At 48.5% G+C, this 13,816-nt stretch overlaps 1 protein-coding gene across 1 annotated transcript in view; it reads right to left on the bottom strand.

Annotated features, from left to right (window-relative positions):
- Positions 1 to 215: 215 nt before the first annotated feature.
- Positions 216 to 13,816, bottom strand: part of large1 (LARGE xylosyl- and glucuronyltransferase 1) — a gene marked incomplete at its 5' end in the record, with an annotated part of 22,058 nt that continues 8,457 nt past the window's right edge. The window contains 3 exon segments of the mRNA XM_029742963.1: positions 216 to 971; positions 5,537 to 5,732; positions 10,793 to 10,939. Coding sequence (XP_029598823.1) covers positions 774 to 971; positions 5,537 to 5,732; positions 10,793 to 10,939 — 541 coding nt within the window.

Genomic DNA, 13,816 nt, shown 5'->3' with positions numbered 1-13,816 from the left:
CTCCCTCCCTCCCTCCCTCCCTCCCTCCCTCTCCCTCCTTCCCTCTCTCCCTCTCCCTCCTTCCCTCTCTCCCTCCCTCCCTCCCTCCCTCCCTCCCTCTCTCTCCCTCCCTCTCCCTCCTTCCCTCTCTCCCTCCCTCCCTCCCTCCCTCCTTCCCTCTCTCTCTTTCTCCCTCCCTCCCTCTCTCTCTCCCTCCCTCCCTCCCTCCCTCCCTCCCATAGTGATGTCCAGTTCGGTTGTTAGAGAAGAACGGAGAGCTGTAAGAGTCCAAACCAGCCTGTACTGACTCATCCATCACAGCAACAGCTTCCTCACCCAGATAGAAACCAGATAGAAACCAGGTCAGCAACTCCTGGACCGGTTTCTTCATCCGGTCCTCGGAGGGGTTAAACAATGGCACACAACGACCTTACGGTTACCCCCGGTTACCCTTCAGCTGGTTAACGCTGGTTTGTCTCAAACCAGGTCATAAACCCCAAAACTAAAAAGGTGAGAGTTCACAAGAATCAGAGCTCACAATTTAAACCTCATGGATTGGTCGGCCACAAAGGTCAGAGTTCGTGGTAAGAGTCTTTAGTAACCATTCTGTCCACTCCTGACTCCTTACATCGACTGTCCTTCGAATCCACCGCTCTTTCCCTCTCCTCTGCCCAGCCCAGAGGGATCCTGGGTAGTAGTGTAGTCCTAGACAGCCTTAGAGGAGGAGGGGGGAAGGGGGGTTATGGGTAATGTAGTCAATAACGGGTCAGAGTGTCCTGGCTCATCGGCGTTGGCTAGCTGTTGTTCTCTGCAGTCATGTATTTGAGGGCAGCGAAGCCGTACCGTCGAGACATGTTCTGTTGAAACTCCTCTTTCAGGGTCTTCAGGCAGACGCGATACTGCTTGTTGGACCGGAACTTAGTGATGTCGAAACTGGGAGCATGAGGCATGTGGATCATATAGGCGTTGGGCAGAACCACAAACTCATACTCCTGGGACAGAGGACAGAGGACAGAGTTAGAAACACTAAGACAGCATCACTAACTCATACTGCTGGAAGAGAGGACAGAGGACAGAGTTAGAAACACTAAGACAGCACCACTAACTCATACTGCTGGAAGAGAGGACAGAGGACAGAGGACAGAGTTAGAAAGACTAAGACAGCACCACTAACTCATACTGCTGGAAGAGAGGACAGAGGACAGAGTTAGAAACACTAAGACAGCACCACTAACTCATACTGCTGGAAGAGAGGACAGAGGACAGAGTTAGAAACACTAAGACAGCTCCACTAACTCATACTGCTGGAAGAGAGGACAGAGTTAGAAACACTAAGACAGCACCACTAACTCATACTGCTGGAAGAGAGGACAGAGGACAGAGTTAGAAACACTAAGACAGCACCACAAACTCATACTGCTGGAAGAGAGGACAGAGGACAGAGTTAGAAACACTAAGACAGCACCACTAACTCATACTGCTGGTAGAGAGGACAGAGGACAGAGGACAGAGTTAGAAACACTAAGACAGCACCACTAACTCATACTGCTGGAAGAGAGGACAGAGGACAGAGTTAGAAACACTAAGACAGCACCACTAACTCATACTGCTGGAAGAGAGGACAGAGGACAGAGGACAGAGTTAGAAACACTAAGACAGCACCACTAACTCATACTGCTGGAAGAGAGGACAGAGGACAGAGTTAGAAACACTAAGACAGCACCACTAACTCATACTGCTGGAAGAGAGGACAGAGGACAGAGTTAGAAACACTAAGACAGCACCACTAACTCATACTGCTGGAAGAGAGGACAGAGGACAGAGTTAGAAACACTAAGACAGCACCACTAACTCATACTGCTGGAAGAGAGGACAGAGGACAGAGTTAGAAACACTAAGACAGCACCACTAACTCATACTGCTGGAAGAGAGGACAGAGGACAGAGTTAGAAACACTAAGACAGCACCACTAACTCATACTGCTGGAAGAGAGGACAGAGGACAGAGGACAGAGTTAGAAACACTAAGACAGCACCACTAACTCATACTGCTGGAAGAGAGGACAGAGGACAGAGTTAGAAACACTAAGACAGCACCACTAACTCATACTGCTGGAAGAGAGGACAGAGGACAGAGTTAGAAACACTAAGACAGCACCACTAACTCATACTGCTGGAAGAGAGGACAGAGGACAGAGGACAGAGTTAGAAACACTAAGACAGCACCACTAACTCATACTGCTGGAAGAGAGGACAGAGGACAGAGTTAGAAACACTAAGACAGCACCACTAACTCATACTGCTGGAAGAGAGGACAGAGGACAGAGTTAGAAACACTAAGACAGCACCACTAACTCATACTGCTGGAAGAGAGGACAGAGGACAGAGTTAGAAACACTAAGACAGCACCACTAACTCATACTGCTGGAAGAGAGGACAGAGGACAGAGTTAGAAACACTAAGACAGCATCACTAACTCATACTGCTGGTAGAGAGGACAGAGGAGAGAGAAGGTGGAGAGAGGGGCAGTGGGTGGGGGTGGAGGTGTGTACAGAGGGTGGAAGTGTGTACAGAGGGTGGAAGTGTGTACAGAGGGTGGAGGTGTGGACAGATGGAGAGAGGGTGGAGGTGGAGGTGTGGACAGATGGAGAGAGGGTGGAGGTGTACAGAGGGTAGAGGTGTAGAGGTGTAGAGGGTGGAGGTGTGGACAGAGTGACAGAGAGATGGAGTGGAGTGATGGGTAAAGGTGTGTCCAGTACCTGTGAGTGACAGAGTGATGGGTAAAGGTGTGTCCAGTACCTGTGAGTGATGGGTAAAGGTGTGTCCAGTACCTGTGAGTGATGGGTAAAGGTGTGTCCAGTACCTGTGAGTGATAGGTAAAGGTGTGTCCAGTACCTGTGAGTGACAGGTAAAGGTGTGTCCAGTACCTGTGAGTGATAGGTAAAGGTGTGTCCAGTACCTGTGAGTGATGGGTAAAGGTGTATCCAGTACCTGTGAGTGACAGAGTGATGGGTAAAGGTGTGTCCAGTACCTGTGAGTGATGGGTAAAGGTGTGTCCAGTACCTGTGAGTGATGGGTAAAGGTGTGTCCAGTACCTGTGAGTGATAGGTAAAGGTGTGTCCAGTACCTGTGAGTGACAGGTAAAGGTGTGTCCAGTACCTGTGAGTGATAGGTAAAGGTGTGTCCAGTACCTGTGAGTGATGGGTAAAGGTGTATCCAGTACCTGTGAGTGATAGAGTGATGGGTAAAGGTGTGTCCAGTACCTGTGAGTGACAGAGTGATAGGTAAAGGTGTGTCCAGTACCTGTGAGTGACAGAGTGATAGGTAAAGGTGTGTCCAGTACCTGTGAGTGATAGGTAAAGGTGTGTCCAGTACCTGTGAGTGACAGTGTGATAGGTAAAGGTGTGTCCAGTACCTGTGAGTGACAGAGTGATAGGTAAAGGTGTGTCCAGTACCTGTGAGTGATAGGTAAAGGTGTGTCCAGTACCTGTGAGTGACAGAGTGATGGGTAAAGGTGTGTCCAGTACCTGTGAGTGATGGGTAAAGGTGTGTTCAGTACCTGTGAGTGATGGGTAAAGGTGTGTCCAGTACCTGTGAGTGACAGGTAAAGGTGTGTCCAGTACCTGTGAGTGATAGGTAAAGGTGTGTCCAGTACCTGTGAGTGACAGGTAAAGGTGTGTCCAGTACCTGTGAGTGATGGGTAAAGGTGTGTCCAGTACCTGTGAGTGATGGGTAAAGGTGTGTCCAGTACCTGTGAGTGATGGGTAAAGGTGTATCCAGTACCTGTGAGTGAAAAAGTGATGGTAAAGGTGTGTCCAGTACCTGTGAGTGACAGAGTGATAGGTAAAGGTGTGTCCAGTACCTGTGAGTGACAGAGTGATAGGTAAAGGTGTGTCCAGTACCTGTGAGTGATGGGTAAAGGTGTGTCCAGTACCTGTGAGTGATAGGTAAAGGTGTGTCCAGTACCTGTGAGTGACAGGGTGATAGGTAAAGGTGTGTCCAGTACCTGTGAGTGACAGAGTGATAGGTGAAGGTGTGTCCAGTACCTGTGAGTGACAGAGTTATGGGTAAAGGTGTTTCAAATACCTGTGAGTGACAGAGTGATGGGTAAAGGTGTGTCCAGTACCTGTGAGTGATGGGTAAAGGTGTGTCCAGTACCTGTGAGTGATGGGTAAAGTTGTGTCCAGTACCTGTGAGTGATAGGTAAAGGTGTGTCCAGTACCTGTGAGTGACAGGTAAAGGTGTGTCCAGTACCTGTGAGTGATAGGTAAAGGTGTGTCCAGTACCTGTGAGTGATGGGTAAAGGTGTATCCAGTACCTGTGAGTGATAGAGTGATGGGTAAAGCTGTGTCCAGTACCTGTGAGTGACAGAGTGATAGGTAAAGGTGTGTCCAGTACCTGTGAGTGACAGAGTGATGGGTAAAGGTGTGTCCAGTACCTGTGAGTGATAGGTAAAGGTGTGTCCAGTACCTGTGAGTGACAGAGTGATAGGTAAAGGTGTGTCCAGTACCTGTGAGTGATAGGTAAAGGTGTGTCCAGTACCTGTGAGTGACAGAGTGATGGGTAAAGGTGTGTCCAGTACCTGTGAGTGATGGGTAAAGGTGTGTTCAGTACCTGTGAGTGATGGGTAAAGGTGTGTCCAGTACCTGTGAGTGACAGGTAAAGGTGTGTCCAGTACCTGTGAGTGATAGGTAAAGGTGTGTCCAGTACCTGTGAGTGACAGGTAAAGGTGTGTCCAGTACCTGTGAGTGATGGGTAAAGGTGTGTCCAGTACCTGTGAGTGATGGGTAAAGGTGTGTCCAGTACCTGTGAGTGATGGGTAAAGGTGTGTCCAGTACCTGTGAGTGATAGGTAAAGGTGTGTCCAGTACCTGTGAGTGACAGGGTGATAGGTAAAGGTGTGTCCAGTACCTGTGAGTGACAGAGTGATAGGTAAAGGTGTGTCCAGTACCTGTGAGTGACAGAGTGATGGGTAAAGGTGTGTCCAGTACCTGTGAGTGATGGGTAAAGGTGTGTTCAGTACCTGTGAGTGACAGAGTGATATCTAAAGGTGTGTCCAGTACCTGTGAGTGACAGAGTGATAGGTAAAGGTGTGTTCAGTACCTGTGAGTGACAGAGTGATAGGTAAAGGTGTGTCCAGTACCTGTGAGTGACAGAGTGATAGGTAAAGGTGTGTCCAGTACCTGTGAGTGACAGAGTGATGGGTAAAGGTGTGTCCAGTACCTGTGAGTGACAGAGTGATAGGTAAAGGTGTGTCCAGTACCTGTGAGTGATAGGTAAAGGTGTGTCCAGTACCTGTGAGTGATAGGTAAAGGTGTGTTCAGTACCTGTGAGTGATGGGTAAAGGTGTGTTCAGTACCTGTGAGTGACAGAGTGATATCTAAAGGTGTGTCCAGTACCTGTGAGTGACAGAGTGATAGGTAAAGGTGTGTTCAGTACCTGTGAGTGACAGAGTGATAGGTAAAGGTGTGTCCAGTACCTGTGAGTGACAGAGTGATAGGTAAAGGTGTGTTCAGTACCTGTGAGTGACCGAGTGATAGGTAAAGGTGTGTTCAGTACCTGTGCATCCAACTCCATGACATGAGCCACTTTATTCCACCCAAAGCCAACGAAGCGTCTGTCGTACTCTGGACTGTCCCGTCTCACCATCACGTAGGGCTCAAAGTCCGCTTCCCACTGGACCCTGTACGGAGTGGTGGCAGTCCTCCACTTAGCGAAGTTAGTGGGAGCGTGACCCTTCGTCCAGACATGGTACCTAGCAGGGAGAACAGGTAGATACATTCAATACTTTATTGCCAAGGAGGGTGAGGAAGGATTGTGGGGCGGCAGGTATTCTAGTGGTTAGAGTGTTGAACTAGTAACTGAAAGGTTGCTGGATCGAATCCCCCGAGCTGACAAGGTAAAAAAATCTGTCGTCCTGCCCCTGAACAAGGCAGTTAACCCACTGTTCCCCGGTAGGCCGTCATTGTAAATAAGAATTTGTTGTTAACTGAGTTGCCGAGTTAAATAAAGGTTAAATAAATAAATAAAAAATGGCAAACAAACCTACTTGGAGATGGTGTGACACCTTTTGATTAGAGTTTACATCTGGGAGTCCATCTAGCTGAGTACTGATTGAACCCATCTGGGAGTCCTTCTAGCTGAGGAGGGATTGAACCCATCTGGGAGTCCATCTAGCTGAGTACTGATTGAACCCATCTGGGAGCCCATCTAGCTGAGTAGGGATTGAACCCATCTGGGAGTCCATCTAGCTGAGTACTGATTGAACCCATCTGGGAGCCCATCTAGCTGAGTAGTGATTGAACCCATCTGGGAGTCCATCTAGCTGAGTAGGGATTGAACCCATCTGGGAGTCCATCTAGCTGAGTAGTGATTGAACCCATCTGGGAGTCCATCTAGCTGAGTAGGGATTGAACCCATCTGGGAGTCCATCTAGCTGAGTAGGGATTGAACCCATCTGGGAGTCCTTCTAGCTGAGGAGGGATTGAACCCATCTGGGAGCCCTTCTAGCTGAGGACTGATTGAGCCCATCTGGGAGTCCTTCTAGCTAAGTAGTGATTGAACCCATCTGGGAGTCCATCTAGCTGAGTAGTGATTGAACCCATCTGGGAGTCCATCTAGCTGAGTAGGGATTGAACCCATCTGGGAGCCCATCTAGCTGAGTAGGGATTGAACCCATCTGGGAGCCCATCTAGCTGAGTAGGGATTGAACCCATCTGGGAGTCCTTCTAGCTGAGTAGTGATTGAACCCATCTGGGAGTCCATCTAGTTGAGTATTGATTGAACCCATCTGGGAGCCTATCTAGCTGAGGAGGGATTGAACCCAACTGGGAGTCCTTCTAGCTGAGTATTGATTGAACCCATCTGGGAGTCTTCTAGCTGAGTAGTGACTGAACCCATCTGGGAGTCCTTCTAGCTGAGGACTGATTGAACCCATCTGGGAGTCTTCTAGCTGAGTAGTGACTGAACCCATCTGGGAGTCCTTCTAGCTGAGGACTGATTGAACCCATCTATATGAGAGTCTTTTAGCTGAGTAGTGATTGAACCCATCTGGGAGTCTATCTATCTGAGTAGTGATTGAACCAATCTGGGAGTCCTTCTAGCTGAGTAGGGATTGAACCCATCTGGGAGTCCTTCTAGCTGAGGACTGATTGAACCCATCTGGGAGTCTTCTAGCTGAGTAGTGATTGAACCCATCTGGGAGCCCATCTAGCTGAGGACTGATTGAACCCATCTGGGAGTCAACTAGCTGAGTAGTGATTGAACCAATCTGGGAGTCCTTCTAGCTGAGTAGGGATTGAACCCATCTGGGAGTCCTTCTAGCTGAGGACTGATTGAACCCATCTGGGAGTCCTTCTAGCTGAGTAGTGATTGAACCCATCTGGGAGTCCTTCTAGCTGAGTAGGGATTGAACCCATCTGGGAATCTTCTAGCTGAGTAGTGATTGAACCCATCTGGGAGTCCTTCTGGCTGAGTAGTGATTGAACCCATCTGGGAGTCCTTCTAGCTGAGTAGGGATTGAACCCATCTGGGAGTCTTCTAGCTGAGTAGTGATTGAACCCATCTGGGAGTCCTTCTAGCTGAGTAGTGATTGAACCCATCTGGGAGTCCTTCTAGCTGAGGACTGATTGAACCCATCTGGGAGTCCTTCTAGCTGAGTAGTGATTGAACCCATCTGGGAGTCCTTCTAGCTGAGTAGGGATTGAACCCATCTGGGAGTCTTCCAGCTGAGTAGTGATTGAACCCATCTGGGAGTCCTTCTAGCTGAGGAGGGATTGAACCCATCTGGGAGCCTTCTAGCTGAATAGGGATTGAACCCATCTGGGAGTCCTAGCTGAGTAGGGATTGAACCCATCTGGGAGTCCATCTAGCTGAGGAGGGATTGAACCCATCTGGGAGTCCTTCTAGCTGAGGAGGGATTGAACCCATCTGGGAGCCCTTCTAGCTGAGTAGGGATTGAACCCATCTGGGAGTCCTTCTAGCTGAGTAGGGATTGAGCCCATCTGGGAGTCCATCTAGCTGAGTAGTGATTGAACCCATTTGGGAGTCCATCTAGCTGAGGAGGGATTGAACCCATCTGGGAGCCCTTCTAGCTGAGTAGGGATTGAACCCATCTGGGAGTCCTTCTAGCTGAGTAGGGATTGAGCCCATCTGGGAGTCCATCTAGCTGAGTAGTGATTGAACCCATCTGGGAGTCCATCTAGCTGAGTAGGGATTGAACCCATCTGGGAGCCCATCTAGCTGAGTAGGGATTGAACCCATCTGGGAGTCCTTCTAGCTGAGTAGGTATTGAACCCATCTGGGAGTCCTTCTAGCTGAGGAGGGATTGAACCCATCTGGGAGTCCTTCTAGCTGAGGAGGGATTGAGCCCATCTGGGAGTCTTCTAACTGAGTAGTGATTGAACTCATCTGGGAGTCTTCTAGCTGAGTAGTGATTGAACCCATCTGGGAGCCCATCTAGCTGAGTACTGATTGAACCCATCTGGGAGTCCTTCTAGCTGAGTAGTGATTGAACCCATCTGGGAGTCCTTCTAGCTGAGTAGTGATTGAACCCATCTGGGAGTCCATCTAGCTGAGTAGTGATTGAACCCATCTGGGAGTCCATCTAGCTGAGTAGTGATTGAACCCATCTGGGAGCCCTTCTAGCTGAGTAGTGATTGAACCCATCTGGGAGCCCTTCTAGCTGAGTAGTGATTGAACCCATCTGGGTGTCTTCTAGCTGAGGAGGGATTGAACCCATCTGGGAGCCCATCTAGCTGAGTAGGGATTGAACCCATCTGGGAGCCCATCTAGCTGAGGAGGGATTGAGCCCATCTGGGAGTCCTTCTAGCTGAGTAGTGATTGAACCAATCTGGGAGTCCTTCTAGTTGAGTAGTGATTGAACCCATCTGGGAGTCCTTCTAGTTGAGTACTGATTGAACCCAACTTTCTGGGCTCTGTGGTTCAATCTGTCATGTTAATGATCAAAAACTATCTCTGTGTTGAGAGACAAATAAACATCTACACTGCTGCTTGGGATTTAAACACTTTATTTTGTTTATTTATTTTATTGAACCTTTATTTAAACTAGGCATCCCTTTATCCCTTAGAGACAGAGTAAGATTAATGTTGTACCTTTAAATGATCCTTTCAGTCGTTGGCAGGCAAATGGCAAAATAACATCTGTGCTGCTGCTTACTAATGAGATTGTGTCCCAGACTTTAAGTGCTTTGTGTTTTTAATAACGTGTGAAGGTATTTCTAAAGATGGGAGTACAGGTTGAGGGGAACAGAAGTTTAGAAACTGTCCCAGTGGGGCCATCCCTTTAAGTGGGAGTACAGGTGGAGGGGAACAGAAGTTTAGAAACTGTCCCAGTGGGGCCATCCCTTTAAGTGCTTTGTTTTTAATAACGTGAAGGTATTTCTAAAGATGGGAGTACAGGTGGAGGGGAACAGAAGTTCAGAAATTGTCCCAGTGGGGCCATCCCTTTAAGTGGGAGTACAGGTGGAGGGGGACAGAAGTTCAGAAACTGTCCCAGTGGGCCATCCCTTTAAGTGGGAGTACAGGTGGAGGGGGACAGAAGTTCAGAAACTGTCCCAGTGGGGCCATCCCTTTAAGTGGGAGTACAGGTGGAGGGGAACAGAAGTTTAGAAACTGTCCCAGTGGGCCATCCCTTTAAGTGGGAGTACAGGTGGAGGGGGACAGAAGTTCAGAAACTGTCCCAGTGGGGCCATCCCTTTAAGTGGGAGTACAGGTGGAGGGGGACAGAAGTTCAGAAACTGTCCCAGTGGGGCAATCCCTTTAAGTGGGAGTACAGGTGGAGGGGAACAGAAGTTTAGAAACTGTCCCAGTGGGGCCATCCCTTTAAGTGCTTTGTTTTTAATAACGTGAAGGTATTTCTAAAGATGGGAGTACAGGTGGAGGGGAACAGAAGTTCAGAAACTGTCCCAGTGGGGCCATCCCTTTAAGTGGGAGTACAGGTGGAGGGGGACAGAAGTTCAGAAACTGTCCCAGTGGGCCATCCCTTTAAGTGGGAGTACAGGTGGAGGGGGACAGAAGTTCAGAAACTGTCCCAGTGGGGCCATCCCTTTAAGTGGGAGTACAGGTGGAGGGGAACAGATGTTTAGAAACTGTCCCAGTGGGCCATCCCTTTAAGTGGGAGTACAGGTGGAGGGGGACAGAAGTTCAGAAACTGTCCCAGTGGGGCCATCCCTTTAAGTGGGAGTACAGGTGGAGGGGGACAGAAGTTCAGAAACTGTCCCAGTGGGGCCATCCCTTTAAGTGGGAGTACAGGTGGAGGGGAACAGAAGTTTAGAAACTGTCCCAGTGGGCCATCCCTTTAAGTGGGAGTACAGGTGGAGGGGAACAGAAGTTTAGAAACTGTCCCAGTGGGCCATCCCTTTAAGTGGGAGTACAGGTGGAGGGGGACAGAAGTTCAGAAACTGTCCCAGTGGGCCATCCCTTTAAGTGGGAGTACAGGTGGAGGGGAACAGAAGTTCAGAAACTGTCCCAGTGGGGCCATCCCTTTAAGTGGGAGTACAGGTGGAGGGGGACAGAAGTTCAGAAACTGTCCCAGTGGGGCCATCCCTTTAAGTGGGAGTACAGGTGGAGGGGGACAGAAGTTCAGAAACTGTCCCAGTGGGCCATCCCTTTAAGTGGGAGTACAGGTGGAGGGGAACAGAAGTTCAGAAACTGTCCCAGTGGGGCCATCCCTTTAAGTGCTTTGTTTTTAATAACGTGCGTAGGTATTTCTTCACAGTAAACAGAGTAGAAAGGGAAGATGGGACATACGTGTATGTAGTGTAACGCTGAGACGGAGGCTGAACGTGTTTTTACCTGAAGGTGAACAGAGTTCCCATGTCCAGCTGGGACAACAGCTCAGCCTTGGACTTGGGGTAAGACAGACGGTAACGGAGCGTCTCGAAGGCCGGCACCACCAACGCTTTCTTATTGTTAGCCATGTCCAGCTGTACCACAGACTTCCTGTAGAGACGTTACAGAGACGTTACAGAGACGTTACAGAGCTTCTTATTGTTAGCCATGTCCAGCTGTACCACAGACTTCCTGTAGAGACGTTACAGAGACGTTACAGAGACGTTACAGAGCTTCTTATTGTTAGCCATGTCCAGCTGTACCACAGACTTCCTACAGGGACGTTACAGAGACGTTACAGAGACGTTACAGAGCTTCTTATTGTTAGCCATGTCCAGCTGTACCACAGACTTCCTGTAGAGACGTTACAGAGACGTTACAGGGACGTTACAGGGACGTTACAGAGACGTTACAGAGACGTTACAGAGATGTTACAGAGACGTTACAGAGACGTTACAGAGCTTTCTTATTGTTAGCCATGTCCAGCTGTACCACAGACTTCCTGTAGAGACGTTACAGAGATGTTACAGAGACGTTACAGAGACGTTACAGAGCTTTCTTATTGTTAGCCATGTCCAGCTGTACCACAGACTTCCTGTAGAGACGTTACAGAGACGTTACAGGGACGTTACAGAGACGTTACAGGGACGTTACAGAGCTTTCTTATTGTTAGCCATGTCCAGCTGTACCACAGACTTCCTGTAGAGACGTTACAGGGACGTTACAGGGACGTTACAGGGACGTTACAGGGACGTTACAGAGCTTTCTTATTGTTAGCCATGTCCAGCTGTACCACAGACTTCCTGTAGAGATGTTACAGGGACGTTACAGGGACGTTACAGGGACGTTACAGAGCGTTCTTATTGTTAGCCATGTCCAGCTGAACCACAGACTTCCTATAGGGACGTTACAGGGACGTTACAGAGCTTTCTTATTGTTAGCCATGTCCAGCTGTACCACAGACTTCCTGTAGAGATGTTACAGGGACGTTACAGGGACGTTACAGAGCGTTCTTATTGTTAGCCATGTCCAGCTGTACCACAGACTTCCTGTAGAGATGTTACAGGGACGTTACAGGGACGTTACAGAGCGTTCTTATTGTTAGCCATGTCCAGCTGTACCACAGACTTCCTGTAGAGACGTTACAGGGACGTTACAGGGACGTTACAGAGACGTTACAGGGACGTTACAGGGACGTTACAGAGCGTTCTTATTGTTAGCCACGTCCAGCTGTACCACAGACTTGTTACAGGGGACAGAGATGGAGTCATTCTAACATTACGGGGACTTAACAATCCTGACGTTATTACAGTATAACACAACAGACAGACAGACAGACAGACAGACAGACAGACAGACAGACAGACAGACAGACAGACAGACAGACAGACAGACAGTAAGGCAGATAAACAGACAGACAGACAGGCAGGCAGGCAGGCAGGCAGGCAGGCAGGCAGGCAGACAGATAAACAGACAGACAGATAAACAGGCAGACACACAGGCAGACAGACAGACAGACAGATAAACAGGCAGACAGACAGGCAGACAGACAGACAGACAGACAGATAAACAGACAGACAGCTAAACAGGCAGACAGACAGACAGACAGACACACAGATAAACAGACAGACAGATAAACAGGCAGACAGACAGACAGACAGACAGGCAGACAGATAGACAGACAGATAAACAGACAGACAGATAAACAGACAGACAGATAAACAGGCAGACAGACAGACAGATAAACAGGTAGACAGACAGACAGACACACAGATAAACAGACAGACAGATAAACAGGAAGACAGATAAACAGGCAGACAGACAGACAGATAAACAGGCAGACAGACAGACAGATAAACAGGCAGACAGACAGACAGATAAACAGGCAGACAGATAAACAGGTAGACAGGCAACAAAGCCAAACACAATACTGTAGGTCTGAAAAGAAAAAGTGAGATCTAAATAACCTTTATCAAACAGTCCCAAGGGTTATAAAGTCACTCTCTCCACACATACCCCTCTGTGATCTAGAAGTTTCCCCAGCAATGTGACCCCAGAATTAGAAGAACTTATTATACATTACAGTATCTCTACAGCTGTGATGGTCTCCCTCACCTGAGGTACTCGTAGAGGACATTATACATTACAGTATCTCTACAGCTGTGATGGTCTCCCTCACCTGAGATACTCGTAGAGGACATTATACATTACAGTATCCTCTACGGCTGTGACGGTCTCCCTCACCTGAGGTACTCGTAGAGGACATTATACATTACAGTATCTCTACAGCTGTGATGGTCTCCCTCACCTGAGATACTCGTAGAGGACATTATACATTACAGTATCCTCTACAGCTGTGATGGTCTCCCTCACCTGAGGTACTCGTAGAGGACATTATACATTACAGTATCCTCTACAGCTGTGATGGTCTCCCTCACCTGAGGTACTCGTAGAGGACATTATACATTACAGTATCTCTACAGCTGTGATGGTCTCCCTCACCTGAGGTACTCGTAGAGGACATTATACATTACAGTATCCTCTACAGCTGTGATGGTCTCCCTCACCTGAGATACTCGTAGAGGACATTATACATTACAGTATCCTCTACGGCTGTGATGGTCTCCCTCACCTGAGATACTCGTAGAGGACATTATACATTACAGTATCTCTACGGCTGTGATGGTCTCCCTCACCTGAGGTACTCGTAGAGGATATTATACATTACAGTATCCTCTACAGCTGTGATGGTCTCCCTCACCTGAGATACTCGTAGAGGACATTATACATTACAGTATCTCTACGGCTGTGATGGTCTCCCTCACCTGAGATACTCGTAGAGGACATTATACATTACAGTATCTCTACAGCTGTGATGGTCTCCCTCACCTGAGATACTCGTAGAGGACATTATACATTACAGTATCCTCTACAGCTGTGATGGTCTCCCTCACCTGAGATACTCGTAGAGGACATTATACATTACAG

This window comes from Salmo trutta, unplaced genomic scaffold (assembly GCF_901001165.1).
Source record: "Salmo trutta unplaced genomic scaffold, fSalTru1.1, whole genome shotgun sequence".
NCBI lineage: Eukaryota > Metazoa > Chordata > Actinopteri > Salmoniformes > Salmonidae > Salmo > Salmo trutta.
Note: the sequence above shows the minus strand (reverse complement) of the source record. Positions and strands in the feature narration are given on the sequence as shown.